Source organism: Olea europaea, chromosome 11 (assembly GCF_002742605.1).
Source record: "Olea europaea var. sylvestris chromosome 11, O_europaea_v1, whole genome shotgun sequence".
Taxonomy (NCBI): domain Eukaryota; kingdom Viridiplantae; phylum Streptophyta; class Magnoliopsida; order Lamiales; family Oleaceae; genus Olea; species Olea europaea.
Window position 1 is genome coordinate 20678723 of NC_036247.1, and position 25577 is coordinate 20704299.

General features: G+C 33.6%; 2 protein-coding genes and 1 long non-coding RNA gene across 7 annotated transcripts; 1 reads left to right on the plus strand and 2 right to left on the minus strand.

Moving 5' to 3' along the window:
* Window positions 1–3888: 3888 nt before the first annotated feature.
* LOC111403719 (probable LRR receptor-like serine/threonine-protein kinase At2g23950) lies at window positions 3889–10432 on the plus strand. Of its 5 annotated transcripts, none has more exons than XM_023032322.1 (13): window positions 3889–4804; window positions 4914–5046; window positions 5150–5221; window positions 5310–5407; window positions 5904–5949; window positions 6095–6166; window positions 6559–6618; window positions 6813–6913; window positions 7002–7136; window positions 7245–7589; window positions 8291–8670; window positions 8843–9260; window positions 10217–10432. In XM_023032322.1, exons 1-12 carry the CDS (start codon window positions 4711–4713, stop codon window positions 9215–9217), a joined length of 1911 nt encoding a protein of 636 aa, XP_022888090.1. In that variant the 5' UTR covers window positions 3889–4710; the 3' UTR covers window positions 9218–9260; window positions 10217–10432. The 5 variants fall into 5 exon arrangements, with proteins under 5 accessions (XP_022888090.1, XP_022888091.1, XP_022888094.1 ...); XM_023032323.1 differs by lacking the exon at window positions 10217–10432 and adding an exon at window positions 9492–9757; XM_023032326.1 differs by lacking the exon at window positions 10217–10432 and having other exon boundaries at window positions 3889–4552; window positions 4669–4804; window positions 8843–9757.
* Window positions 10433–12366: 1934 nt separating this feature from the next.
* On the minus strand, window positions 12367–14202 carry LOC111403720. The gene is made up of 3 exons (XR_002704518.1): window positions 13095–14202; window positions 12918–12986; window positions 12367–12831 (listed from the first exon to the last, which is right to left on the minus strand). It is a non-coding gene; the product is annotated as an uncharacterized LOC111403720 (long non-coding RNA).
* Window positions 14203–20938: 6736 nt separating this feature from the next.
* Window positions 20939–25332, minus strand: LOC111403721 (transmembrane protein 208-like). The gene is made up of 5 exons (XM_023032327.1): window positions 25187–25332; window positions 24918–25111; window positions 22430–22514; window positions 21364–21429; window positions 20939–21256 (listed from the first exon to the last, which is right to left on the minus strand). The coding sequence occupies exons 1-5, from the start codon at window positions 25268–25270 to the stop codon at window positions 21164–21166; spliced, it is 522 nt and encodes a 173-aa protein (XP_022888095.1). The 5' UTR covers window positions 25271–25332; the 3' UTR covers window positions 20939–21163.
* Between the last annotated feature and the right edge of the window lie 245 nt (window positions 25333–25577).

The following is a 25577-nucleotide window of genomic DNA, read 5'->3' on the forward strand; positions in this document are numbered from 1 at the left end:
TTAAGTGATCAATGTTAAAAGGGTTCTCTTTCAAAATAATTGGTTGCATGGACCCCTGTTGCCTCTTTAATTTTAGAGAGGTTAGCAGACAAACTTGTTAGTTATCTCGAGATAAATTGCTGTTAGTTTTTCTAAATTTGGCGATGCTAGATAGAATAAAATTGTGGGGTAGGACTGTAGGAGTACCCAAAAAAAAAAAATGAAGAAGGAAGAAAAAGATTAAAAAAAATAAAATAAAATTTAAAAAACATGAGGACTAATTACTTGATTGGTCACAAAAATAAGATTTTCAGGGAGCCATTGAACTTCAAAAGTTTCCCTATTCGTAACCAAACTTCAAAAGATACCCATTAGTCATTGAACGTTAATTTTTTTTCCTGATCGGTCATTAACTTCAAAAATTTCCCCATTAGTTCAATGACTTAAGGAGAAACTTTATAAGTTCAGTGGCTTCTTATTAACCTTATGTAAAGTTTAGTGACGAATCAAGGAATTAAATCCCATATTTGTTGGTTAAAATCAAATTTTTAGTCGATTTTGATAAAAAAAAAATTAATTATATTGTTAAAAATTTATGAATTCTTTAAAATGTGTGATTAAATTAATTTTAATATCCGCCAAATCGGGCTTAAACGTTAAAGCCCAATTTCCATGCTTAGAGATTGGGTGAGAAATAATAGTTAATTACTATTAGCAGTCAATTTATCCTTCGTAATGAATAATGATGCAGCACTGAATTTACAATTATTACCTGACTGATTGATTGATAATTTTATTAATGAATTCCACTTAACCCTTAAATCTTCCAATAAATCTTTTTTCTCCTATGGCTTTGGATTCCACTCTCATATGACTATTATGCACATGGACCGACGTGCTTCAAAAAGCAGCACTATAAATAAAAATAAGTAGAAACCAAAATAAGTGATTAGTATGGAGAGTGGGGTGCCAATGGCTACTTTTGCTTTTGAATTGGAATCCGAATTTGCTTTATGCTTTTTATGGCTCTTAAATTTAAAATTATCGAATTCAAAGGCAAAATCACTTCTACTACAGCATGGAAGAATAAACGCACTTCCACGAAGATATCGATTTGCCAATTCCCATGCATCACTTACTTTTAAGAAACAATAGTTCAAAATATTGGGATGATAATAAAAGATTTTCACTCGAATGGTCGTCTTTTATTCTATGTGAAGTTTTAAGTTATTCTAATTTTTTCTTTGGATGATCCGTTCATGATGCTGTGATGGAAATAATTCAAGAAAGAGTACGTTGCACTGAGGGTAGTCCTTTTAAGTAAAAGCGACTGTAGGTGACTTTTTAAGTCCGTCGTCAAATTCCAGGGCTCAACCCTCGACAAGCGGTGGAAACTACCAAGCTGGAGTACGATAGGGGTAGATGGAATTTCTGGTGGAGCGGTGAAATGAGACTTCTTTGGATTTAATTTGGTTGCAGAGACTTGTCATCATTCCAGTGGTTATGAAGTAAAAATAGAAAAAAGGTAGAGAGCGGTGAAATTGTGCGTAATTCTTTAAAAAAAAAAAAAGACTCAAAATTGTAGAATAGAAATTTTAAAATGTTGAAGAATGAAGATCTTGACCAACAAAATAATTATTGTCCCATAGATATTGTTAAGATCCTCCAATTGTTTCAACTATTTTTTTTTTTTTCATCTTTCTCGATAGATAAGTCTTTGAATATTGTCTAGTGTTACGATTCACGTTTAGGTGAAGATGACTAATAAATCATCAATAACTAAATACAATATAAGATTCTAGTGGTCAAATCGCTAAAGAAACAAATCTATTGCATCCCAAACTTTAATCTCACTTGATGCTTTGACTATTGTGCAACAAATCAACTCGTACAACTCTTTTTCTTTTGCTGTTTTAACTTATTTAGACATTGTAGCTCTTACCAAAAAATTTAAAAAAAAAAAAAATAGAAATTTTTAAATGTTGAAGAATGAAGATCACGACCAACAAAATAATTACTCATCCCATAGATATTGTTGATAAGATTCTCCAATTGTTTCAACATTTTTATTTTTGTCTTTCTCGATAGATAAGTCTTTGAATATTGCCTAGTACTAGGGCCTCCAGGGAAAAAAAAAAAATATTGCCTAGTACTACGATTCACGTTTAGGTGAAAATGACTAATAAAAATCATCAATAACTAAATACCATGAAAGATTCTATTGGTCAAATAGCTAAAGAAACAAATCTATTGAATCCCAAACTTTAATCTCACTTGATGCTTTGACTATTGTTCGACAACTCAACTCGTACGACTCTTTTCTTTGATTGCTTTAGCTTGTTTAGGCATTGTAGCTCTTAAAAAAAAATGTAAGATATGATTTTTGACATTCGGGTGTTTGATAGGCATTTTTATGTAAAAATATATCTTAGAATAGTAAATTGATGTGAAATGTATGATTGAGAAATAAGGAAAAGTTTTTGATTTACGTGTAATATTATTTTAATAAAGAATGTGTGGTTAAAAAAAAGAGAAAAAAAAACGTATTTTAAAAAAATGGCTACCAAACGGGGCACATGGTGCACAATGACATTTATTATAATGAGTTTGATTTGTGTAAAAAAATTTAATCCTACATGGTTATTATATTTTTACTGCAGTTGATTTATTATTGAACCAGCTAAATTCTTATTCTTCACCTGTCTTTTCTCTTTTACTCCAAATATTTTTAGTAAAACAAAAATGTATGGCATGATTAATGTTAAAAAAAAAAAAAAAAAAAAAAAAAAAAAAAAAAACAAAAAAAAAAAAAAAAAAAAAAAAAAAAAAAAAAAAAAAAAAAAAAAAAAAAAAAAAAAAAAAAAAAAAAAATTAAAAACTACCATCCTCATTGGACCATGTTGCTTTAATTAAAGATAACTTTTTTTAATCTACAAAGCTACGAGTGAACGTTAGGCCGATTTGTTCAAAATTTCAAGAATCAGAATCATTCATTAAATAGTGCTATTTCGCCTTTGTTTGAGCCTCGTTCTAGGGGAATTTTTTTTTTTTTTAATAGTGTATTGATGAAAAATATATAATTATAAAATAAAGAAAAAATTTAAATTTACGTGTAATACTATTTTATTGAAAAATATGTGATTGAAATCATGTTAAAACACTGTTGAAAAATTCATTTTTTTCAAATAACGGAACTCAAAACGACGACTTAGTTGCACATAAATTTTGAAGGTTTAATTTCAATTAAAATACTCTTTCCGAACATGAGAAAAGACCTTAGCAAGAAGCTATTTATTTATATTTTTCTAAAATAGAGTGAAAAACAAGAAAAGACAGGAGCAGTAATAATTAGGGGTTGTTGTGAACTTGGAAGAGAGGCACTGTGTAGTCCAATCTTTAGTATCAAAAGGAACAAAAACACATAGATTCTGCAGCAAACACAACTGGGATTTGAATCTCACATCAATTCCCAAAACCCAATTTCATTGCATTTCTTGCTATGTACCCTTTTTCCACTTGAGCTTTTCATTACAAAACTAATTCCTTTTCCCTTTATTTTTTTATCGGATAAATAAATATATTAATCAAAATTTCGAGTACAACCACTTCGAATATTCTTGGACATAAAGATCAAACAATTCAAAAGATTTAAAGATCCAAAGCATTTGACTCAAAATGAATCCAGACCATAAGGTTTCAAAATTTTCTGCATCTTCGTCTAATCAAAACAAGAACGTGAAGTGATGACTGTCCCTGCTAATGTAAGGCGTTCCCTTCTTATTGAATCATTACGATATCAAGAGGGGAGTTATCCTTTTTTGACCTTTCTTGAGTGCAATGGGACAAAGATCATTCATCTTTTCTTTGAATTTGTCATTATAAGCTGCCTTCATCTACGGTTCTTTTTTCTCTTTATCTCTTCATTCTTGAGTGATCAGAGAGATTGAGTGATAGCTTAGTGTATTTGCAGAGAGATAATTAATCCCATGGCAAATTGCAGTCACTCTCAAATTCTGAGCTTCTAACCTCTCCCTGTCACTGACATCTCCATATCAGCCCCCACCTGATTCTCTTTCTCTCTCACATTCACACAGTAGCAGAAAAATAGCAAATTAAAAAAGTGAGAAAAAGCAAAAAGCTCAAGTTGAGAACCCACAAAAAAACACACACAGCCCCATACAAAAGTCGTGAAAAAAAAAACTATGAAGAGAAATCTAAATAGCATGTAAATTGTACAAAGAAAAAGATTAGGGAAAAAGGAAAAGTTATGAAACAAAGAAACACACATATGCAGACACTTTAAGGTACAGAGGCACAACTAGCGCGCTCTTTTCATTCAGTCCTCTCACCCCTCTCCTCATATTTGTATCCCTCCACAATACTCTATATTCACTACACATTTAAGAGGGAAAGGACTGGAGAAGAAAAAAGCAGTGTAAAAATATTCAAGTGGGTTCAAAATTGAAAGATGGCCACTTTGTAAAAAGCAGAGAGCGCGAGCTAATCTCTCTGTTTGTGTGTGTGTGTGTGTGTGTGAGAGAGAGTCTATGTACGGGTTCTTTCTGAAACAACTGTAAGACACTCCTGTTGTTGTTTCTTTCCATAAGTTTTCTTGATCATGACCTTGTATTTCTTGAATGTGAATCACTAGTAGTTGTGTGTTGTTTGGCTTTATTATTTCTTTCTTAGCACTGGATAAGGTGTTTCATACATAATTTTCACTGGAAAATCATGTCCCTGATATCAAGCAACACCCTTCTCCTCCTTTCCTTGCTATCGGTTTTCTTCAGTCTTTCCTTTGCGTATGAGGGCCGAAATCCTGAAGGTACCCACTACACACTGAACAAATTTTCCTTCATAAAAGTAATATTTACAACACTAATTTTATTCTATTATTTTTTAATTATTTTTAATTTTTTTTTGGTGGGTTGTAGTTGAAGCTTTGATTGCTATAAGGGATGCTTTAAATGATCCTCATGGAGTTCTTGGCAATTGGGATGAAAATTCGGTGGATCCCTGTAGTTGGTCTATGATCACTTGCAACTCTGATAATGTCGTCACTGCCATGTAAGTCTTTATGTTTTCAGCTTAATTTCAGGGTTTTCATATACAAAATCGACCCGCCATTTTTTTTTGTCCTTGTCCTTGATTCTTAACATATATGACACAGAGGAGCTCCTAGCCAAGGTTTATCAGGTTCTTTATCTTGGAGGATAGCAAACCTTACGAACCTGAAACAAGTGTAAGAAAACTGGCAAACATTAATTACTAGAGTAAATTTTAAAAACGCTGTGGCTCCATTCTGAAATTGCCATGTTTTTCTGATGCAGATTGTTGCAAAATAACAATATTTCTGGGCTTATTCCCAATGAGCTCGGAAATCTTCCAAAACTTCATACACTAGATCTCTCCAATAACAAGTTTTTTGGTCATATACCTGAGTCTTTTGGTTTCTTGAATGGTCTTCAATATCTGTAAGTATGAAATTTTCCACGGCTATATCTAGCAAAATTAAAAGTTTCTGCTTCGTTCTTTTATGTATAACTCATATTATGTGCCATCTCTTTCTTTGACTTTGTTTGTACGGTCTATTGTTGTGATTTGTCATGTAATGAGCAGGAGGTTGAACAATAATAGTTTCAGTGGGGCTATTCCTCTGTCTTTAACCAGGCTACCTCAACTTACTTTCTTGTGAGTACTGTTCTGTTCATTTTTTTGTAAGACCTTAAAATTTGGTTTTTGTTGTTGGTTGTTTAGTTATTGGACCATGCTGGGGTGCCAGAAGAGAATTGACACCCCAGCTAACAGATCCTCACAGTCGGTGTGGATGGAGTGGAATTTTTTACATTTTTTATTCGTGTGGGGTGAGCTCGGAAATCTTCCAAAACTTCATACACTAGATCTCTCCAATAACAAGTTTTTTGGTCATATACCTGAGTCTTTTGGTTTCTTGAATGGTCTTCAATATCTGTAAGTATGAAATTTTCCACGGCTATATCTAGCAAAATTAAAAGTTTCTGCTTCGTTCTTTTATGTATAACTCATATTATGTGCCATCTCTTTCTTTGACTTTGTTTGTACGGTCTATTGTTGTGATTTGTCATGTAATGAGCAGGAGGTTGAACAATAATAGTTTCAGTGGGGCTATTCCTCTGTCTTTAACCAGGCTACCTCAACTTACTTTCTTGTGAGTACTGTTCTGTTCATTTTTTTGTAAGACCTTAAAATTTGGTTTTTGTTGTTGGTTGCTTAGTTATTGGACCATGCTGGGGTGCCAGAAGAGAATTGACACCCCAGGTAACAGATCCTCACAGTCGGGGTGGATGGAGTGGAATTTTTTACATTTTTTATTCGTGTGGGGTCGGCGCGAGTCCCATTAACATGTGAGTATCTGTCAAAACAGTGGGCAAAATCCTTTTGGCAGCTCGGCATTTTCCTTAGTTATTGGAGCCTAATCATACTTTACACGTATCGCCCTAAATTGTTTTCTAATTATAATTTCTACATTTTCTGAATCATATAGAGATTTTGGTCGAGCAAGTGAATTATTGGTTGTTTTGTTTTTGTTGGATTTTCCAGGGACTTGTCCTACAACAATCTCAGTGGACCTCTTCCCAGCTTTCCTACCAAAACATTTATGTATGTTTTATTCTCTGTACTTATGATAACATATATGACATGACAGTACCTATAGTCAAATATAATTGTATGGCAACTGTTCATTTAAGACATTCATGTAGAACAAGTGTGTTTGTATGTATTCATTTATTAACGTATAATTTACTAGTTTATTTGTACTTTTTATTTTTATTTTTTTGGTTGTTTTGGTGTAGTGTTTTGGGTAATCCACTAATTTGTGGAAGCCACTCCAATGAAAATTGTTCTGCATTAATCCTGGCCAACCCTCTTTCCTTCTCCATAAATTCGTCTTCAGGTAATCTAATGATTCATTCTGTGTGCATATGTTCAAGTGAAAAGACCCTAATTATGTCTCTAATACTCACATTCCTGCAACATTCTAGGAAAAAACAAATCCAAGAAACTAGCAATTGCACTCGGAGTCAGCCTTAGTGTTGTCTCCATTTTACTCTTAGCATTAGGATATCTGGTCTGGAGACGAAACAACAAGATAAAGCAGTCAATTCTATACATTACTGGTGAGTGCTTCCCTCTTCAAATGTAAATGTGATATGATATAATAGATTATGTTTTCTTCAAACATCTTTTCGATCGGTTTTGTTTTGTAAAAGTGAATTTTGTTGCAGATATGCAAGAAGAGGACCTAGTAAAGTTGGGCAACCTTAGAGGCTTCACATTCAGGGAGCTACAAAATGCAACGGATAATTTCAGCTCTAAGAATATACTTGGTTCCGGGGGGTTTGGAAATGTTTACTGGGGGAAGTTGGGGGACGGCACGTTGGTGGCAGTGAAGCGACTGAAGGATGTGACGGGAACTGCTGGGGAATCACAATTTAGAACTGAACTAGAACTGATCAGCCTAGCAGTTCACCGGAATTTGCTCCGCATTGTTGGATATTGTGCCACACCGAACGAGAGACTTCTTGTGTATCCTTACATGTCTAACGGCAGTGTGGCATCGAGGCTTAGAGGTTAGAACCTGTTTACAAGCTTGCATATGGCCTATTGTTACTATACCAATATTGTGTTCCTTTAATGTTCTTGTTAGGAAGTTTTCAACTCTCCTATGAATGTACCTGGGTGGGGGGTGAATAAGCCTACTTCTAGTTCAGGGCCTCAAGCCAGTGCAAGAACAGGAAACCAATCTAGTACACAGGATTTTATCAGAAATTGGAAAGTCAAAAGTTTCGTCATTATTGATTAAGTTTTAATACTCCTCTATCTTGTGTCCTGTAACATTGTTGCACAAAAATCTCGATCTTAGGAGGAAAAAGTTAAACAAAACTCTTAAGGCTACATTAATCAAATAAATAGTCATACAAGTACAAATCTTCATATGCGATAAGCCCAAAATTTGTGAAAATGCTGTCTATTTTTCTACCCTTAAAAAACTTGCTAGGTTAATATTCTATTGAATTAACAACTTATGTCTCAAGCAAGGCTATCATTTGGCGCACACTAGTGACATGTTTAAAACATGTGCTAAATTTCATCCTGACATAATTCATCGAGACCTTAAAGCAGCAAATGTCTCTGTATATGTTAAATAAGAAGCCAATGTACTATTATGTATTATCTAATACCGTGTATAAAACATGAACTAAATTTATGCGTGAGGAAGTCTTGTTTACTTTTCATATTGCAACCCCATGTCTTAAATTAATGATTTCAGGTAAACCATCTCTCGACTGGAACACGAGGAAGAGAATTGCGATTGGAGCTGCAAGGGGTTTACTATATCTGCATGAGCAGTGTGATCCTAAGATAATTCATCGAGACGTTAAAGCAGCAAATGTCCTCTTGGATGACTACTGTGAGGCTGTTGTTGGTGACTTTGGCCTTGCGAAGCTCCTTGATCATGCTGAATCCCACGTCACAACTGCTGTTCGTGGTACTGTTGGACATATTGCGCCAGAATATCTCTCGACTGGCCAATCATCTGAGAAAACTGATGTCTTTGGATTTGGCATTCTTTTGTTAGAGCTTATAACTGGAATGAGAGCTCTGGAGTTTGGGAAGTCAGTAAACCAGAAAGGAGCGTTACTGGAATGGGTACGTCTTTTTCTTTGATCATTATGTACTTTGATGTTGGAACATTTTCTAATGTGTGAAATGCCAAAGTGCCTTGTGTGAAGGTGATTATTTAAAAAGTGACTTTTTTTGGAGAATGTGGTTAAAAAATAAGGAAAGTTAACAGAGAAAATTGGAACTTGTGCAATTGCAGGTTAAGAAGATACATCAAGAGAAGAAAATCGAATTGTTGGTGGATAGAGAGTTGGGGATCAATTATGACAGGATTGAGGTGGGTGAGATGCTGCAGGTGGCTCTACTTTGTACTCAATACCTACCAGCCCATCGTCCCAAAATGTCCGAGGTTGTCCGAATGCTGGAAGGCGATGGTCTTGCAGAAAAATGGGCAGCCTCCCATAACTATATCAATACCACTACCAGTTTTTCCCGGGAAAATAGCAAGTCACGCCCTACCATGGCCTTTGGACACGATGACAATGATCACGACCATTCAAGCATGTTTGGGATAACAATGTCGATGGATGATGAATATGATGCGCATTGCATGGAGCTTTCTGGTCCAAGATAATCGAAAACTGGAAAACCCAAAGAGAAGAATGAAATTAAAGAAGGTAAACAATATATATATATTTTTTTTTAATTCATTACGACGAATGACATTAGGTTTGTTATTGGATGGAGCCAAAGTAGGCCTAGTCCTCTTTCAAGTTGAGATGTTTTAGAATTTTTACTTTGATAATGTAAATATTATTTGATCAGGTAAAATAGTTATGTAATTTCTAGCTTGATGTTATTGTAATTTATCCTCGAATGGCAAACTCTTGACATTTCTTTGTGTGGAGATGGAGATTAGAAAACATGATTCAGTGGATGCTCTGCTCAGATTGTGATAAAGTGAAGGGAAAGCAACAGAGATTTTGACTGAAGATTGGGAAAACATTGTGTGAGCTGTCTGTGATTTCTTGTTGGCCTTTTGGGGAGTATGTTAGGAGTCTCTTTCAAATGATACTTTTTTTTGGGTACGAAGAGAGTTTTTACCAGTTCAATGTTGGCTTTGAAAAAGTTAAGTTTGAATAATTTTCTAAATTGGTTAGAGTTCAGATCTCAATGAATCTTTTGGTGAATTAGAGACATTAGACCGTAACTCGTAAATAATTTACTTAACGAGTATTATTTTTCAACCCTCTTGTATTTATAGGGTCAAAACTAGGGGTAGATTAACATGGGGGTCATGTGGGGTCAAATTATCCCCACAATTTTTTATTTTTTTTAGAAAATAGTTGTTTTGATCCCTTTACGATTTACTATAGTAAATTGATGCGAAATGAAGTAGAAATATTGCATTTTTAATATCATTTCGAAATGCTTGTGGTTTGATTTTTCGCTCGTTAATGGTGTGTGAAACGATCAACAGTGACAAAAGTTACAACGCATTAAAGTAAGTTATTTCAAATTAGTATTTTAAGAATTTTGATAATATGCTAATTTTCAAAATTTATCGATGATTTTATACAATCCGAATTCACAAAACGCTTGTTTAGAAGCTCATTTTGAGAACTACTTGTAGTCAATGGTGGAGCTAGCAACTAGCGAGGTGGAGTGGCCGCCCTTGTTGGCTGTGCCGGAATTTATTAGCTGGAACTTGCCATTTTTGCAAATTTGCAGTTGCCGGGAAGTTTGAACCGGATGGATGATGAGGGAAGATAGTTTGTTGGATTTGGGGCTTATCTTTTTAAGAATTTGTAGACCTTTGTCTTGGGCATTTTTATTTTTTTAATTTTGTTAAATTCTTGATTTTTTACATTACTCACCCATTTTTATGCTGATTTATTTATTTTCCTTTTTTCCAATCTTAATCTTTTACGATACTTACATGTTTGGAATTTTGCTGCCCGGAAAATCAAGAAATTAAACATTTTAAGAATGGTTTAGTTTTCTTGTGTTGTCTTCTATTAATATAATAATGTTTTAGCTTGTTTTTCATCAGTTTTATGCTGGGCATTTCATTTTTTGACAGTATAAAATGAAGAAGTAAAGCTAAATCTTTTACGGATTGGAAATTATATTTTTTATCAATCATGTTACATTAACATCAATATTGACATAAAGTTTGACATAATGTAATGTGGCATTCTATTATTGGACAATTTAAAATACAGTCAACTTTTTCATCCAATTAATAATTGACACATGCAATTATATCAAGCTTTTTGTCAAATCATTCTGGTAAAGAAGCTTCATTCATTTTTTATTCCCTCTTCATTAATTGTTGAACTTGTTCGGTATACCTTTTTAATTGCGCTTTTCGAGTGATAAGATTATAATTCCAATGTGTTGGTATATGTAAAAATGTTGATCTGAGATAACAATTAACTCTCATTTGAGGATTGCATTGTTAATAATCATCTCTTTCTAGTTGGTGATGTTGAATGGAGGAATATCTTTGCAGAGAGGGAGCCATGCACAATCAAGAAAAGCATAACGGGTTTTTGTATTATACTTTTACTTTTTAGCTCTTACATCCAAAATTTTGAGAATCGTAATTGCTGATAAACTTACTTATATTACTAATAAATGTGCACATATGTATCTATATAATTAAACATTGTATATTTTTTATTTATTTAATGAAACTTAATGTATTAATCTTAATTTCTTTGCCTCATTTTAATTTAATTGAATATTAATAAACGATCTCGTTATTGCGGTCGTTAATGGTCAACGATCAACAGCTTCTCTAGCTCACCAACATTCTTGAATCCGCTAGTGATTGTAGTCATATTGAATGATCCATATTCATTTCATTTGATAAAGACATAAAAGGGGAAAATGTAGGACGAAAATAAACAATATGTACTGCCAAGAGTATGAGCTAAGAAAACATGCTCAAGGCTAGTAAATTTTAATAAAATCTTTGTAATAAAGATAAGGGATAGTCGCAGTTATGGTTCTAAATCTTTCATTTTTAGCAAATTTTACTCTAAATTTTATTTTGTATCATTTACAGTCTCAAACCTTTAATTTAGTGGCAGTTCATCCATTTGATTATTAGTTGACAAAAAGTCAAATCAAATTTTGACTAGTTTTAAAATGGTAAAATGATAGGTTTACGTTATTGTATATAAAATAACTAAAATAATTAAATTAAAAGGACCAAAGTAGTAAACAGGGTCATTTCAATTGAAGATTTTTAATTTTTTTGTCAGAGCTGTTGCTCAAATTACCGAACAAGAAGATGTCAAGATATCACTCAACATAACCATCCACAAGGGTAAAGGAAACATGCAAGAGAGTGGGAAACAAAGGAGAAGAGGGTCATGAATGTATTCCACCTATGTACTGGAGGAGAAGAATTGCTTTAAATTTCATGTTTTTGTAATAAGAACTAGACTTTTCATGCTTTATATTTTACGTGTTTTTGATGTTAAATTGGTGAAGTTTGCTTCTCTTTGATGTTTGATGTTGTGATGTACTGGTGTCTATCAGTAGCGTAATTAGTTTAAACTTGTATTCAAATACGTGAATATGACTGATGTTGATCACCATCAATTTGTCAAATGTTGGTTGAGTGTGTATTCCACTAATCAAAGAGACAAAAATAGAAAGAAGTGAAACATTCAGTTCACTAATTTTCCTCGAACATAAATTTAAGGGCGGCATAACAAAACACCAGTTTCCTTTTCGAAATTATAAAAAATAAATAAAAAAAAGCAGCAATAATCAAGTCATTGTCTTCAATAAAACACATCTGCTCTTGTCTTCGCAAAAAAATAAATAATAAATAAAAACCAGCAGTACAAACAACATCCACACCAGTTTCCTAAGTTCATTACCTAAACAAGCAGCAACCAGCACAAAAATACATCAAACACTACACAAAGAGATTCATGCTGCCTATAAAAATTGGATGTCCAGCCACGTCCCGTAGCATTTGCTATTGTTGTTGTGTGAAGTCATCATCCATTTCTAGAAGTTGGATTTGCTCAGTCCATACTTGTGTGTCTAACGATGCTCCACATTCGTATAATCAACAGTAGGGACATGAGCAGCTGGCCCATCACTCGCAACAACAGTTTCAGATTGCTGCTCGACGTCGAGAGTGGGCGTGAATTGAAAGCTATAAACTTCCTCATGTATTTGGCTCGAACTAGCTCCATTGCCTTGGTCGGGAAGAAGTTTTTTCTGTCCATAAAAATGAATATACGTTAGCAAAAAACTTATAAACTCGGTAAATCACACACATGCCTAAAGAATATTTAAGCACTTACGTGTCTCCTTAAATCTCCTGGCGCGTGCCATTTCCAATCAACTGGCTACAATTGTCCTTCGTACCAGTCCTGGAGAAGGAGGAAAAAAAATTAATCAATTGTTATTTGACTTGAAATAAGCAATAAACCTTTGATTAAGTACTTACATCAAAAGGTGCATTAGGTCTTGAGTGATACCTTTTATTGTGACCATGTAATTCACATATTGAGCATGTCATCGATACTTTTCATTTTCTCTTAACATGCGATTTCCCTTAGTGAGATAATATCTTTGTCCGCTTGTCTCCTTCTTCTCTTTTGCTTTCTTTCCCATTGCTGAGGAGTCCATGAAGATGGCATGATGGGTAGAGACGTAGAGTGTCTAGCTAGGGTCACAATCGTATCCCATTAATTGGATTCATAATATTATCAGTGCATCTCAGAGACATATCCACTGTGTAGCAGTTGACCATATACTCAGGTTTTTTTCTACACTTCCGTATGATGACTACGGCAAGACTACATGGTATTCCATCAAGTCCCACCTCCTACATACGCAACTCTGCTCTTCCAAGTCAATGACATATGTCCCTAACCTACAATCTACCTGCCATTTAGGCCTTCCTAAAAAATGAAATATGCATTCGTTGGACATCTCATCTATCTTAGCAAGCTTTTTTATTCTTGAAAACAATTGCCCTCCGTACATCCTTACCTTACTTTGACGATTCTCAATCATGGTCATAAACTCCAACTCCATATCTGTTAGCATCGTTACAATCATCTTCTTCTTATCATCTATCAGCATCTTATTAGAAACTTCGCACAAGTTTTTCAATAAAATATCACTTTCTAAACGTGTCCTGAAATGAGATTTACTCCACTCGGTCGGAGGCCTCTCCATCAGTCATTTATAAGTTTCTTCACTAACTTGACGAATTTGTTGCATCCATGTCTGCAGTCAGCTAATGTAGTTGACTTAGCAGCTTGCCAAAGCAAGTTCTTCAATGTCTTGCCCTTATATCCCTTATTGAAAAAGCTTGTGTACATGTGTCTGATACATAACCCATTCTCTGTCTTCAGATGTAACTTACCAATAACATTACTTAGTCCCTTTTGCCTATCTGTCATCACAGTCCAATCAGTCCTATTTTTCATCTAAATATCCTTAGCCAGATATTTCAAAAATTGTCTGCACGCAACTGTATTCTCTTTTTGGACAACTGTAAGTGTTATGCCCTAAATCCAATCAACATTGGACGTAAATACTTTTAATATATAATTAATATAATGTAATGACAGATCTATTATTTAATTAATAGGCAATTAAATTACATAATAGAGTCCGTAAATTCAAATTTTCGTAATTTGTTAATCATAAGGAGTTGTAATTGTGAGATACAAATTACATATGATTTGTTCGTATTATACCCACAAGCGTACGGGATCGTTGACAAGTAATAATAAGTGAGTTAAGAGTTATCGTCCCACGAAAAATAAATTTAATTCAAGTTTACTAGTTTCGTATGGAATTCTAGTTATGAAAATAAAATAAATATTTTGATTTGATTTAAACTAAACTAATCTAAGAAGGCAATAAAAATTGGGGTTTTATCAAATTATGGAGGATTGTATTGGATTTTGACTCCGCCTATTGCTATTTATTTCAATTTTTGATTCGTAATCTAATTTCTTTCTCGAGTTCTTAACAATCGATAACACTAATATGTTAAATGTTCTTCTTCAAGATATACCAACCTATGATTAACACGACCCGATCCTATTCCTAATCCGAATTCATATGAAAATCATGTATTTAGTTTAAATTATCAATATGATTGCATGTATGATATATATTATTCCTAATCCTAACTATACGTGTTAATTTTGCCACGTTCTAGACTCATTGTGAGTCTTCCTACACTACAACAAGCAACTAACTATTCAATTGATGACCAAACAATTCAATAGTGCAATGGGAATGCAAAATTAATCAAGTAACATACAAATTAAACTAAATACTTGTCTTGAATTAAAATAAATAAATAATAGGGTTCATCTCATCCAATACAATGAAAAACTAGTCTAGCATATTAATATATAAATTTCAAGAAGAATAATAGAAAAATATCACCCGGATCATGAAAGAATACAAAAGTCTTGATCTTCACGTCCAAAGTTGAATTCTTCAAAACTTGATGTAATTGAACTTCAATTCCTTGCTATGGCTGATCTTCTCTCCCAAAATATAGCAATTGGCCCCTTGTTCTTGATTAATTTGATGAAACTATTGTGTATGAAGAGGCAAGAGAGAGACCCTTTCATTGCTTCCCATATCTTGTATTTTTCTGATGAAATTAGGTCAAAACTTACGTCCAAATTATTTTTCAAAAGAGTTTGAATCAAATAAGGAAAGTTGTATTCGCGCGCACATAATTTTGTCTCTACACAGCCTTTAATATTTTGATCATAACTTTCTCTTTCGGTGTCCGATTAAGGTGATTCAAAGTGCATTGGAAAGATAATTAAAAGATCTACAATTTTTCCAATTCAAACGTTCTCCACTCGAAAAATGGGTCTCAAGTTGACCAAAAATCTTGAAAATATCCTATATGATTGAAGGTCGATTTATGGTAATATTCTAATCATATCCCTTTGCATTCAATTGACTCCTATCAATCTTCAAAGTATCTTTTATGGTCCAAATCAACCATTAAATATTTACACTTTGGTCCCCATACTTTGGATTTGCTTTATTTAGCCATTTTCCGTTCTTTTTTCCAATTCTTCTTTGAAACATGAACTTTTCCTAATAAAAGCAATAAATAGCAAATCAGGTACTAATCCGTTCAAAGAATAACAAAATATCATTATTTAAGATCCCAAATAAGTGTAGAAACTACACTTATCATGATTGAATCTTAAATCGTCCGTAGTTGTAAATAATAACGAAATACGGATATCGTCATTACGAATAGACCATCACGTGCGACATTTCTTACTTGTAAGTAACTGATCTCACAAGCTGAAGTGTGGTGAAACTTGAATGAATACGTGGATATTTTGTTATAGAACAAAACATTAGAGACTCGTCGAGAGATTCCACACTGATAACTATCTGAGTGTCAGTGGTTAATCTCTAACGTTCAGTAGTGAAATTGGTCATTTGACTTGAGATCATCATAATGCCTTATATGTGGACATTCATACTTTAACGGCGTTGGATGTTGCTCTGCAAAGGGCCGCTAATATGGCATCGTTCGGGTATGTCGAGAATCATATGAAGGTTGTGAATGACCAATAGAGGATTCGTTACTCTTAGATAGTAAGAGATTATGATTTGCATTTCATCCAATTGAGTCAATAACGAAATCCTTGACCGAGGTGTACTCATAAGTCGAAAAGGATTTTTCGACTTATATTGACTTAATAGTGGAGTGAAAGATATGATCGATAATAGGGATTGACACATTTCCATATCTCGTAATTGATAGGATCATATTGACGAAGAGATTATAATTTCACGATAAACGAACAAGTTTGGTTTTGTCATACCAAGTGACATTTTTCGTCACATGTATTGCCCTGACACATTGCTAGATGTCAATCTGGGATGACGAGTGTGAATTGGTGATAAATTAAAAGAGTTCTTTAACTTATCAATTTTGATTAGATCAAAATAATATTTCAAGTCGTTAGGCATCGTCATCGGGAACCTAATGGGTCGCATGCAAAAGGAAAACTGAAAAATTGTGATTTGTCAATTAATTAATTTAACAAGCGTTGATAAATTAATTAATTGAGCTTCTTATTTATAGGCTCGAATTAATTAATTGGATTAATTAATTCACGGATCGAATTTAGTTAAATAGCTTAATTAAATGTTGGACCGAGTCAGGCCAAGCTCGTTTGGGTTTATATAAATAAGCGGGTAGGGTTTGTGATTTGTGGAGAATTCATTATTCTTGCTAACACAAGAAAAAAACTCTACTCTTACAATATTGTTCTTTGTTTAGATCACCGTTGGAGGTTGGACAATTGGACAGCTGTGGGAGGCAGATCAAGGTTGCTGGAACAAAGAAAAAACAAAGGGGTTTGTAGATCTAGAAAATGTATCACTTTTATTACAATTTCTATCTAAACACAAAGAGATCTGTGGTGGGAATCGAAAATCGTTTTAATTTTTCGTTGCGCATGTTAAATAGATTCCCAACAACAACAACTAGATAGATACACTCATTGTATCTAGGCCAATTGCGATGAGCAAAATACCACCCCAAACACCCGAATATGGCTCGTTCGCTCCAATGATTTTTCTATACCCATGTGGAAATCCTAATTTGTAAGCACTAAAACAGATATATATACATTGAAACACATGCCCACTAAATGCTATCATCACTATGGATCCTAGATTGATCCTCGAGACCTCTACCGCATACGACCTCAATGCCACAAACTGTTCTTTGATAGTCTTGTTACACAATTGCTTCGCATATCTTCTCACCTACCAAGCGACGTTTTTAGTAATATTAATATTCAAGTTCTCTTTCACAGTTGCTTGCATACTTTTGGGTTTTCCACTCCGAATTTGCCTTAAATTGCTCCATATGTTGATGGACTATGAAAATTAAGTTACAATGACGATTGTACTGATCTCTACAGCATGTGTGTTGAGGCGTATATGACTTCACTTGAGCGGTTTCTAAATTATTTATCCTAAAAGCCCATTCTCCATCAGCACTCTTATAGATGCCTTGAACTCTTCTTTTGTCATCTGTCTTACACTTCACATTATATCCGTTTACTGTACCATAAGTTCGAATCGCTTTCCTAAATTCTTGTACAGACTGAACAACTGACTTGTTTGAAACTTTGGATCGCGCATATCTATTTTAGCCATAAACTTTGAAAATCGACATCCAACCTCATCGTCATGTGACATATCAGACAATAGTTCTTCAGATTATAAATATTCCAAATCATCGGCCTCCTAGTATTTGTTGTGTATCACTACCGCATTATCCTCTTCTTCTTGTTCGATTGCCTCTATCACAACCTAACTCAATTCCCTCCTCACATTTTTTTCAAATTGCATATTGTTTGTACCAGGCGATATGTCTTTGTCAAAATCATTGAAGTCAGTGTCATCCTCCGTATCCATCATGAAATAAGAAATTGAAAATGATCAACAACAGTTTTATATGTACTTTCTATTCTAACTGATTTACTAAAAGAATAATATGCACAATATAAAAAGTAGCAAAAGCAAGAAAATTATCTATCAGACAACTACAACAACGAAAGAAACAATGTTGTAATCAAGTGCGTATGAAATGGAAAATGATGGACAAGAAAGTCAACAATGAGAACGATATAACGAATTTTTTTAAACATTAAGATAAACCACAATATCCGTGCAGCAAAGAGGAAAAAAGATGAAACAAAAAAAAAAAAAAAAAACCAAGATTCATGCTATCAAGTGCTTATTTTCATACAAACATAGCATGTGCGGTAAAGATGAAAAGAAGAAACAAAAAGAAAAAATATGATAGGATTTACCTCGATGTGGTCCCTCTTTGTGCACTTTTTGAAATCCCCAAGATTCATGGTTAGGGTGTGGCCTTCGATAGTAATGGAGGTTCGATTTTGAGTTAGGGTGGGTTCATGGCATTTACAAAAGTTCACCTTCGAAGCTATAATTGGTCAAGTGTTTTAGAGAGATTAGGGTTCGAGTTTGGGATTTCAGTGTTGAAAAGGGTGAGATGTGTTTGGGAGACTTGGCAATTCATTTTTCTATTCGAGTTTATTTAACGAGCAAAAGTAAATCCGTCATCCATGTAGGCGATTGGCATAGATGAAAGTTACTTAATGAGTGATGGAGTGTGACTTTACAAAGTTCGATGAGTAATATGCTGCAAACTAAAGAACAATGGGTGAAATGTGACATTATGCAAAGTTTAATCTGTATTCAAGCAATTAACTCCCAACAATTGCTCGTGCATTGTTTATAGGGCTGCACAAAAAAATCATGAAATTGCAAACCGAAATGAAATTGTTGAGTTGAAACCGTTGGTTCGAATCCACGTGGACCAGTGATTTTTTACCCTCAAATCGAACCAAACTGTTTCAAAATGATTTGGTTTAAGTTTTGATTTTCAAAAGCCGCACAAAATTGAACTGAATCGTTTTTAAAATTTTTAATTAAAATATTAATTTTATTAAATTACAAATTTTACAATTTTCACTTTAAAATAAAATACCAATTAAGCAATGCAAATTACAATCAGTATATTGAAATAATTATGGAAAGCAAATTATGTTCATCAGTATTATCCTATGGTTTAACAAGTTCACAACACATATCTTCACTCCATATCTAAACTAAACTAAAATCATTCTAAAATCATATGAAAAAAAAAAAACATTTTCAACAATTCAAACCATAATTCAACAAAACTATGTCAGGAAATCACGTCCAAAGTTTAGAAAGCCCTAACATAAATTCTCATTTCCCTAACATTGACGCTTGTCTGTCATTGCTGAATGAATCGTCAATCGTCTTTGCCTATTAATCTTCTAATTTCTATGTAAATCGCCTCTTTCTCTCTTCTCTTTCAATAAGTCTTAGATTATTATTCAAGACATTTTTCTGCTGTTCTTCTTTATTTGTTGTTTTTGAACTTATTATATATTTGTGAGTTGTGGTTTAGATAGAAAAATAACTTTTTGCATACCTAAATGATTAAAGAATTTGTTTGAGGTTTGGAAAGAACGAAGCACATAACGTATTAATTGTGTGAAAATGTTAAAGTTCTCTAACTAGTACTACTACCTTCCACTTTCATAAAATAGTTAGAGAATGAAATTCATTAATTTCCAATAAGCTGAAATTGTATCAATCTTTGTACATCTAAACATATCTCATTCAATCCTTATTTAACATCTCACTAGTAAAACGAAATGAGTTTTAACCAAACTATAATAATAGAATGTAACTCTATATTTACCAATCATTATATGACAATATGAATGTCAAACAAGAAAAAAGAAAGAAAGATGTATTTATTCTATTAACATCAACAATCAATTTTGAAAATAATTTATTCATGGGTTTTATGGTATATATTAATATAATTTAACATTAACATTAACATTATTAGTTCTCGTTTTAAATTATATGTTAACTTATATTAAATATATTACTATAATGTCGATAGGTAAACCGCAGATTAAAACTGAATCAAACAGCAAATTATGGTTTGGTTTGATTTGAAAAAATTTCAAACCACATAAAATGGTTTGAGTTAAAAATATAGCACAAACTGTCCAAATCGAACTGCGTTCACCGCTAATTGTTTATTGTAGCAAAATCGGAGATACCATCAAGTGGCAGTCCAACGTACAATTTTACACCATCAATCTGCAGCGACATTTATAGGGAAAATACATTAATGACTATTCTCATTGGTAAATTAATTAACATTGTATCTACAAAAATAAGCGCATAAATTTGCCTTTCGTCGAAAACAATGAAAAAGTAATCCGAAATAAGAAATTGTGATTTTGCTGGGCGAGAAAAAAGAGATTTGTGGCAGAGGCAATGGTGATGCGCAGTAGGGTAACTTCATTCTTTTTGGGGGGTGGAAGGTGGTCACGGTGGAATGTGGGTTTGGTTTTGGGAGTGGAGTGAAAGAAGAAGAAGAATTTTCTTTGAATTTTTATTTATTTATTTATTTTTTTCATTTAATTATTTTAATTCTTTTATATGGCATAATGTAAAGTTACCATTTTATGCCTTGTTTGGTACCCATTTTCATAAGAATGAGAATGAAAAATATAGTCGTTATGAACTCCACACAAAAAATAGAAATTCAAAATTTGATAGCTTGATGTGATTAATAACAGTCATATTTTTTATTTTAATGGGCAAATAATAGGAAACAAACGGGAGGTTTCGCTTTAAAATGAGTAAAAATTTGGTCAAATAGTTGACTTTGGTCAACAAACAGCTGCAACTAAATTAAAAGTTAGGGACTGGGTGACAAAAATGAAAGATTTGAATAAAGTGTAGAGAAAAATAAAAGGTTGTAACAGCAGCTGCAATCATCCCTAACGATAAACAAGAGAGTTGATATGCTGTGAATCACTAGTTCTGGAGCGAAGAAAATCAAATTTCAAAAGAACTCATTAAGAGCTAGTACATTTTAAACTACAACGACCTGGTCCCGAGTTGCCATACTCATTTTGGAATCATGAACTACTTATTATCGAGTCCTTGTCCTGACAATTTTGGTTCTTGAAGCCTTCCTCTCCATCTTTTCTCTCTTTTTTCGTGTCTTCTCATCTTCATCTACTCCCTGCAAGAGTATTCTAATGCTATGAGAACAGACTTGCCCAACACAGTTACAAGATTTCACGTACTACTGACTGTTAAAACGAAAAAAAACCAGGATGAGTGGAGTACCTCTGAACCCTGAGGCAGAAACCCCTTAACGAGTCCCCAGAGTTGGTATGCAGCGAATCCCGGTATCTAAACAGCAAAAGATAATCCAATCAGTTACGAAGACCTCCAAGCGGATATAAACGTGTGCCGTGTTTCAATTAGATTTCCAAACTTCAACTTTCGCCATGTGTGTGCATGGGGACTCTCTTCAAATATTCATTAGACTTTAAACAATTAGAATTCCTAATGGGTCTAGCACTGTTTATTTCAAGAAACATGACAACATCAAACTGAATTATTGCTTGATTTATTAAACTAATCTTGAGCCCCACTCACCTTCAAACTACGCTGTGCTAGACATCAGTCTACAACTCCAGATCATTGATATATGTCAAGGAAATTAATGACTCAGACATGCAATACCAAACTTATATTCCTACTAAGAAGAGCTTTCTACAAACTTGAGATCGACAATAATGAACTGCGGTCCATTTTCCAGAGAAAGCAATCTCGGTATCATGAAATGCAAGATAACTTTATAACAAAAATCATTATAGTCCTAATCTGGCTGGCATACTCATTTGGTCAATTTGATTGTTAAAAATAGAAAACCAATGTATCTCGGTTTTGTATGGAATGAGGACCTTCTTTAAATCTCATCAGGTATCTCTTCTCATCTTCTTTAGGTGAACCAGGAAAATGGTAGAATAGATATATGCTCAGCTGATCAGTATTGCAGTGGCCACCAAAACTCGTGCCTATTCTTTTCAACACCAACAGTTTCACAAGAGAATTATGCCAGTGGTTTCATTTTACGACCAGGAGTACCTATACAGTTCTAACGTCGATTTGCTTGCTAATGCAATATATAGCAATGGATACTGATAGTACTATTGCTTTTAAATTACCACACTCGTGGGAAGTTTATAATTAAGGTAAAATACAACTTAATTTGGCTTTCTCCAAAAAAGGATAAAAAGGATGTTAACTGCACAGCAAAACCTGCTCTTATTTTCTTTTCCTTTTTTTTTCCTTAGGAGCAATAAATGAGTGTATAGTAAAAATAAATTTTAAATAAGGATCTTACCACCAAGTATATGTACCAAAATTTTTCAGAAATAATGGAAGTGACTTGGACAAAACATGTAATGTAGATTATATCATGTAAATACCTGCAAGAAAAAGCAGAAGAATGTAAAACTGTTAGTCATCTCTATGAAAACTGTTCTATGCAGAAAAAAGGCATATAAACAGAATATGATGTTTAGAACACATAAACAGAAAACTTCAAGGCTAAGAGAAATCTCTATACTGAAGAAGAACATCATATTGTCCGTAAATTGGGGAACCTTGTAAGCAAGTAAAAAGAATAGTGTGTAACTCATTTTTTAGGACTGTTTACCCTTGTTTTAGACTCAGGAAATATATGCATATATTTTGATGATCGTGGTGGGTGTTAGAGCCAGCTTACGCGAACCTCGATTAATCCCACAGGGCCCTGAAGTTTACAGTTAAATACTCACCTCAGTGGCTTTGAGAGGACTCGAACTGGTGACCATTGGGAAACAAATCCAAGGCCTGACCGCTGAGCTATCCCTCGGGATTAGAAAAATTATATATTCATAGCATAATGTCCTTGCTTTCCTATTATCACATCTCAGAAATAGCTCTATCATGCTTGAATTTTATATATAATGACCACAACTTCATTAAGCTCATAAAAGCTTGATTTTCCCTACCTATTCTGCATATTAATAACTACAACCAAAAACAGTCAATGAAATCTAAAAGATGCTTCTGCCTTTATCAGTAATCAATCCATGAAGATTGAGCATCAAAACTTCTCCTTCATTGATGCCCATCAATATAGAACATGATAAGCATTCTGACAAATTGATTGTGAAACTTGTTCATAAGACAGTTTAACTTTCATTATGCCCCCAGAAAGAGCTGTACAATGTGGACTGATAAATTACACCAATGAATGTATACTATAGACCAACCAAACACCATTTATGAAATCATGTCATGAACAAATAACAATCAAGCATTTAAGTATCAAAACCCCAGTGCAAGATGTTGAAGAAAAACATGACCTCTACCAAATTCCAAATTTTCAAAGATCAAAGACCATACATCAATATTTCCTAGGGCTGTTGTGACATCTTGTCTCTATTATAATCCAATATCAGGTTGTTGCTACTTTAGAGATGCAAGGAATTCTTAATCAATCACTTATGTTTAGATCCAATATTATATTATTAGCCTTCTATGTGACTCAATTTCCTTTCTGTTCAGAAATCAATTCAGGATTTACTTGAACGATATTGTTTGACATTGTTTTTATTATCCATTACTAAAAGTAAATCTTTTGTTTATTACAATTCAGTAATCAAGTTCATTTTCGTTCATAACTCAATTCAGGATTTTCTTGCACAGTATTGTCTAACAATGTTTTCATTATCTAGTACTGAAAGCAAGTCCTTTGTTCATAAAAGTTCAGTAATCTAAGTTCAGTAATCTACAGTTAAATAAATTAGTCTGTAGTTTAAATTACTCATTAAAATTGATATTGGCCATTTTCCTTGAAATAGCTCTGAGTTGTTGCATTACAGAAAATTAAATTTAGCAAAAATAATGTAACTTTGTCCAATTACCCCTAAAAAGAGATCCTTAAACTCATAAGATGCTCGACTTCCTATATCACTCAACACAATTTAAAAATTAACATGAAACTCCACAAAAACCCATAAAACAATTTAAGCCCTGTTTGGTCTAGATTAAAAGTTGCTAAAAATCTAAAGTCGAAGTCAACAATAAATTCTAACCACACATTTCGTCAACTTTTATCAAAATCCACTGAAATCTGATTTTAATCTACACCAAGCAGAGACTAAGTTTTTGCTCACCAGTGTACAGATAGATGACTTCCATACTGAAAAGAAAACAACAATACCATCAACACTTACTTTCTGTACTATATGGACTGTTAAGTAACACCAGTGAATGTATACTAGAGATCACACAAACACCATTCACAGATTCATGTCATGATCAAATAATGATCAAGCATTAGAGTATCAAATCCCATGTGCATGCTCTAGAAGAAAAACACTACCTCTTCCACAATTCAAATTTTCTAAGATCAGTAATCCTGCATCAATATTTCTGGGGGCTATCGTCACATCTTCTTTCTATTATAATCCAATATTGGGTTGTTGTTTACTTAGGGTAGAGATGAAAGAATCCTTAATCAATCACTTTCAGTTATGATCCTATATTACATTCTTAGCCTTCTCCATGACTCAAGTTCATTTCGTTCAGAACTAATTTCAGGATTACTTGCACGATATGGATATTTTCCTTGAAATTGAAAAGGTCAAACAAGAGCTATGAATATTTGTATCACAGTTGATCTAATTTAGTAAAAATAACCTAAATCCGTCCAATTACCCACAAAAAAGAGATCATAAATTCATACTATCTTCTTACATCAACACAATTAAAACAATATCATGAAACCCCAGCAAAAAACCCATAAAAATTAAAATCAGGTAACAAATAAATTGACATACCCACAAATGCCACCGGTACTCATATCGAACCCCCCATCCAGAAGCTCCCCATCGTCACCGTAACTAGGCTTTGCCATCGCGGATAGCTGCTTGTACGGAATAACATAGGCTAATGAAGTCAAAATCAAGCCAGCCCAATGCTTCCATGTGAAACTGGAGTGAAAAATCCCGACCCTTATTACAAGATATATCGCCTATTACGAAATTTTATCGAATTGAATTAACAAGACCGGCAAACAAATAAGTAGGTTAGAGGGTTTTTGGATTACGTTAGAGGCGAGAATGAGGCGGAGGAGGTTTCGCATGTGGCGGGTGTTTTCCTCTTTTCGTTTCTTTGCTCCTTGATTCGCCATTGCTATACGACGTCGTTCGTTTACTGGTGGTAAGGGACTACAGAATCAGTATTGGGGTAGGAGAAATTGTGACGTCGCCATGGACAGGGCCGCAAAAGAGAAAATAGCACTAATGGTCCTTAATCTATTTCCGGTGTTGCAATTTCGTCTTCAATCTTTTGATCAGTCATTTTAGTCCTCCAACTTTTACTTTTATTGCATTTTATCCCATAAATTGGAAGCCTATTTTGATAGACACATATTTAGTGATGGCTCGGCTCGGTTTTTTAAGACACGAGCTCGATCTCGGCTCATTGCTCGGGAGGAG